The sequence below is a fragment of the Aulostomus chinensis genome, chromosome 13 (genome assembly GCF_037954235.1).
Source record: "Aulostomus chinensis isolate RoL2024-O1b breed Wild chromosome 13, RoL_Achi_v1.0, whole genome shotgun sequence".
Lineage (NCBI taxonomy): Eukaryota > Metazoa > Chordata > Actinopteri > Syngnathiformes > Aulostomidae > Aulostomus > Aulostomus chinensis.
The window spans coordinates 7,432,542-7,438,202 of NC_141332.1; the positions used below are offsets into that span (position 1 = coordinate 7,432,542).

The 5,661-nt window shown below is 47.7% G+C and overlaps 1 protein-coding gene across 1 annotated transcript; it reads left to right on the forward strand.

Moving 5' to 3' along the window:
- The first annotated feature begins 472 nt into the window (after positions 1 to 472).
- Positions 473 to 1,919, forward strand: LOC147250723 (DNA damage-inducible transcript 4-like protein). The gene is made up of 2 exons (XM_086222530.1): positions 473 to 780; positions 1,207 to 1,919. The coding sequence occupies exons 1-2, from the start codon at positions 600 to 602 to the stop codon at positions 1,650 to 1,652; spliced, it is 627 nt and encodes a 208-aa protein (XP_086078656.1). The 5' UTR covers positions 473 to 599; the 3' UTR covers positions 1,653 to 1,919.
- The last annotated feature ends 3,742 nt before the right edge of the window (positions 1,920 to 5,661 follow it).

Below are 5,661 nucleotides of genomic sequence, written 5' to 3' on the forward strand. Positions count from 1 at the left end.
GAAAGCAGGAGCAGACTGGGTTTTGACTGTGGACGACTTTCACATCAGGCGGCCTGCCTCTGTCTGGGTTTGGTCCCCAGACTGGATGCTTCAGTTTCAATTAAAACACCTAAACTGGGATTCATGCATAGAAGAGGAATTCTTGGAATTCTCACATTGAACGTGGAGATGTAAACCCTAGTAACAGCCATAGCATAGGAACTACAACTTTTACTTTTACTACTTTACTGTTTAATGTTGCTTTTTGAGACTGAGCCGTTAGGCTACAAATGTTAAACGTAGTCAGTAAAAGTGCGAGTATCCGCTGACAGGACGGCAGCGATCGGTGGACAGGGTTCTCCCTGGTTCTTGTCAGCAGTCCTAGGTGCTTTCACCTGCCTGCAATGTCCCGACATGTTGCGTGAGACACTTCGAGGAACTTTCCAGGCTGTACCGCTTGGCTCCGCCCACAAGTGCGCGAGCTCAGCTGATGCAACAGTACGCCGCAATATAAACCTGGCCCCTGGTACCCAGCCTGCCTGACCAGCTCGAAACTACATGGAGAAGATAGAGACCCGGCGTTCGGAGGAGATACTGGAGCCTCAGATACAGGAATCAGGATGGTCTATACACCGGCTCTGCCTTTTGGACGCCGAGTCCTCGCACCCTCGTCGGAGGAAGATAGTGTCATGGACATGATAGGAAAGTACTTCTTCCTACTGCCAGCCCGGAACAGCCCGGCCCGGGACAGGTCAGCCCGGCGGGGAAGCGTCGAGAGCTACGATGAAACCGACAAGCCTTGTAAGTTGATCATAGAGAATAAGAAAGAAGTTTTAATGCCACCCAAGAATATTAAGATGTTAAATAACTTGTGGTCAGAGAAGTTTGTTACTTATGTAATTTTATTTGGGTATCGGGTATCTCTTCGATCTGTGAGGGAATTAGTTTTGTGGCAGTATTTGTACTGCTGCCACTTGAGTAGTTGCAGTAGCCACCACTGAATTCTCTTGAGTGAATTACAACAGAGAGTTTTCTCTAGATCAGCTGTTCTGGGATCAGCTGACTGTCTGTCCTCTCAGCTGCTTCAGTCTGGACTCCTTAGATTTTTGGAGTTGTAGTTCAGGATATTTGTCACAAGATGCAGTCGAAGCTCAAGGCTACAGAAACGAGAGAAAGAGAGGAAAATGTCAGCAGTGAGAGTAACAAATCCTTGCTGTGTCTCCTCAGATCTCCACTTGGATGCTGGTTTAGAGCATAAAGAGACCCTCCTTCAGCAGGAGGTGACCCAGCAGATCGAGCGCTGTCTGACAGAGGCCAAGGCCTCCACCCTCCACTGCCAGGTGCTGCTGCTTCCTCGCCAGATGACCGCCAGGGTGTACCAGGATGTTGTCCGCTCCTCAGCCGATGAGCCATGTGGGCTGCGTGGCGCTTCAATCAGGGTGTACGTGGAGGGCAGGGACAGCCTCAAGCCACTGGGGAACATCTGCGTTGACCCAAGTGTCACTCCGACCTTCGAGCTGTCGGTGGTCTTCAAAGTGGATAAGGGTGACGGCTGGCCGCCACTCAAGCACATCTTTGATAGCAGCAAAGTGATGAAGCTGAGGCCGGAGTACCGGCTGGTGAAGAAGAAGCTCTACTCTTCGGCGAGCCCCGTCATTCACGAGTTCAGCTGACAACCTTCACAGTAGATCACGTGGATTTCTCAACGCAGAGCTGTTCTATTTTGGCTCCAAAGAAGCGGATGACATATTTGAATGTTAGACTCTTAAACTTTTGTTTGTATGCCCTGAAAGTGGCTCGATTAGTATTTGCACAGATGTGTTGAATGTGAAAGTGAACACTGTAAACTTAGAAACTTACTCTCGGGAACAGGCTGGTCTTGCTACTTAATTTTGATATACTTTTATATATGATGTTGTCAAATAAATTGTTTAACACAGCCTCATGTTTACAGAGTAATTACTTAAAGTAAACTGGATTTATATCTCAATTTTAACTGACATCTGCTGTCAAACTTGCCATTAAAGTTCTGTCCTGACTCTTTCCAAGTAGAACAGGTCCAGCACCTCCCTCCTTCAATGAACCTCCACCCAACAATTCTCCATCAGCAAGCACATCCTGCAACAGCAGCCACCAGAACCTTCCTTTACCAGCAGGAAGGTGGAGCAGATCCAGGATCAGTGGGGACGGAGAGAGAGCAGGAGAGCAGGACAGAGACAAAGACAGAGAATGGAGGAGGACAGAGAGACAGAAGGAAAGAGAGGGACAGAGATAAAGAGGGAGAGAAAGGAGGGGAGACTGATGGACAGAGACAAAGACAGAGAATGGAGGAGGACAGAGAGACAGAAGGAAAGAGAGGGACAGAGATAAAGAGGGAGAGAAAGGAGGAGAGACTGATGGACAGAGACAAAGACAGAGAGACAGAAGGAAAGAGAGGGACAGAGATAGAGAGAGACAGGAGGAGAGACTGATGGACAGAGACAAAGACAGAGAATGGAGGAAGACAGAGAGACAGAAGGAAAGACAGGGACAGAGATAAAGAGAGAGAGAAAGGAGGAGAGACTGATGGACAGAGACAAAGACAGAGAATGGAGGAAGACAGAGAGACAGAAGGAAAGACAGGGACAGAGATAAAGAGAGAGAGAAAGGAGGAGAGACTGATGGACAGACAGGGACGTGAGCAGGTGGAGCTACGGGTGGCAGCTGGAGCCTCTTCAGGTCTGGAGCCTCCTACAGCAGCACCAGGATCTGGGATGAGGGGAGAAGAAGAGGATTAGTAACACGTCTGAGGACAGGAGGAGGAGAGAGAAGCCCAGTGCATCATGGGAGATCCCAGCAGTCTGAGCCTATAGCAGCAGATCTAAGGGCCAGCCTAAGCAGTCCTGACTATAAGTCTGATCAACAAGGAGGTCTTAAGTCTGCTCTTAAACCTAGAGAGGGGGTCTGGGTCCTGGACTGAAACTGGGAGACGGTTCCACAGGAGGGGAGCCTGATAGCTGAAGGCTCTGGCTCCATTCTACTGTTAGAACTCTAGGAACCAGCAGGAACCCTGCATCCTGGGAGTGAAGGGTTCTAGCTGGATCATAGGGGACTAGGAGCTCTGTCAGGGATGAAGGAGCCTGACTGTTGAGGACTTTGATGGTAGAAGAAGAATTTTAAATTCTGTTCTGAATTTGACAGGGAGCCATGCAGAGAAGCAGTCCAGGAGAGACCTGGTCTCTGCTACCAGTTCTAGTCAACACGTGGCAGCAGCGTTCTGGACCAGCTTGGAGAGTCTTTAGGGACCTGTTAGTCCAGCCTGGTAGGAGGGAGGTGCAGTAATCCAGCCTGGAAGTGACAAAAGCAGGGACTAGTTTTTCTGCATCTTCTTGAGCCAGGATGTGTCTGATCTTAGCGATGTTACGGAGATGGAAGAAGGCGTCCTGGAGATTTGATGAATGTGGGAGTTAAAGGGTCCTGGTCAAAGAGAACTCCTAGGTTCCTACGGTGGTGCTGGGGGCCAGGGTAATTCCTTCCAGGGTACCTGTCTCATCAGATCAGGTGGTCCTCAGGTGTTTGGGCCCAGCACAAGAACTTCAGTTTATCAGAGTTTAATAAAGGAAATGATGGTCCTCCATGTTTTCCTGTCCTGCAGACAGGCCTCCAGTTTAGTCAGCTGGTTTGTTCCATGTGGATCATTGAGTTCAGCAGTGAACATTAATGGAGTGTTTCCTGATCATGTTCATGATCATGATCAGAGGAAGCAGGTACAGGGTGAAGAGGACTGGTCCAAGCACAGACCCTTGTGGAACACCAGAACTGACTGTAGTGGTCTCAGAGGAACCATCATTTACTAGTACCAACTGAGGTGTTGTCAGCTGATGGCAGCAGGAGAAGAAGTTTCTCTCTAATCAGGACAATTTTGTCATTAAAGAAGTCCATGAACTCTTTGCTGCCCAGGGAAACAGGACTACTTGGTTCAGTAGAGCTGTGGCTCTCTGTCAGTCTGGCTCCAGGACTGAAGAGGAACCTGGGTTGTTCTTGGTTCCTCTATTAGTTCTGAGTAGTCGGCTGCTCTGGTTCTACCAAGGGCTTTCTTCTAGGTTCTAAGGCCATCTTGCCAGACTACATGTGACTCCTCCAGTTTGGAGCAGCGCCATCTTCTCTCCAGTTTCTGGTTTCTTGTTGAAGCTGTCAGGTTCCAGAACCGTACCAAGGTGCTTGTTTCCTTGGATACATAGTTTTCTGTTTTAGTGGACCAGTAGAGTCCAGAGTTGTTGCTAAGGTGCCTGCTGCTCTATGGATAAAATGATCAGTTTGGGAGGGACTAAGGTGGACAACAGCGCCCTCTGTTACAGTGGGACATGACACTGAATTTAGCACCAATGGAACCACTTCCTTAAATCCAGGTGTGGCCTGATCAGACAAACATCTGGAAACTACAGTTTTCCTAAGTGGAGTGTAGCTGATTAGTCCAAATTCCAAAGTGATTGATTGGTGGTCTGATAAAAGCGTTCTGTGGAAACACAACCAGATGTTCAGCTTCAGTTCCACATGTTAGGAGGAGGTGGAGGTGTGGTTGTGACAGTGAGGGGGTTCATGGACAGACTGATGGACACCAGTTGAGTCTAGAAGAGAGAGAAATGCAGCACCAGACTGTGGTTATCAACATCCTCATGAATACTGAAGTCCCCTCCAGTCATGACTTGATCTGATTTAGAACTAAACTGATATAAACTCTGAGGATTCAGATCAGAATCCAGAGTCCGGACCAGGAGGACGGTACTCAGTAATCAATCAGAGAGGCTGGAGAGTTTCCAGGCTGGAGTCGACAAACTGAGATTCAGGCTTTCAGATGAATGGAAACTTCTTCTGGTTTGGGATTTATTACTAAACTGGTGTCAACAGTGGCAGCAGCGCCACCTCCTGGGCCAGAGCCTGGAGTAACGTGAGTGTTCCTGTGACTGGAGGAGTGGATTCATTCAGACTAGCATCCTCATCGTCACCAGGCAGGTTTCAGTGAGACTCAGCAGGTCAACACAACTGTCAGGTATCACTTCATTCACTGGTTCAGAGGTCTGATATTTAATCGTCCTCATCTAATTCTGATATTCTGTTGAGTTAATTTAGTGGTTGTGTTAACTTTGATCAGGTTTTTCTGATTGACTCCTCTACAGTAGAAATGGAATGAGTATACTGATGTGGTCGGGGGACAGACACAGTCTCTATGGGGTTGTGGGTGGGTAACTGCCCCCTAGTGGACACCCAGAGAAGCGTGTAAGACTGCAGCTCTGCTTCCTGGTCTGAACTCTGGGTTCTCAGGGTTCTGGTTCTATACTAAACTGGGCCATATTTCTAGAAATGGATGCCGTCCCTCCGAATCAGACCAGCTCTCCCCCAGAACGTTTTCCTACTATCAATGAAGCTCACTTGGTTTGATGGACGCCACCTCATAAACTCTGCACTGTTTTCCTGAATGAACAAGTCAATTCTAATTGATCATCGATTTTGTTTTTCCAGGGTAAATGTGAAAAGCTTCTGCTTCTGTTCTCTACAATTTATAAAAACACGTTAAACTGACCGATTATTACTGACAGGCCAGAATAAAATCTCTTCATCAAAAGTGTGACAATATTTGACAACAGGAAAAAAATACAAAAAACCCAATGTGGACCAGATTAAAATTTCGAACAAATAATCTTT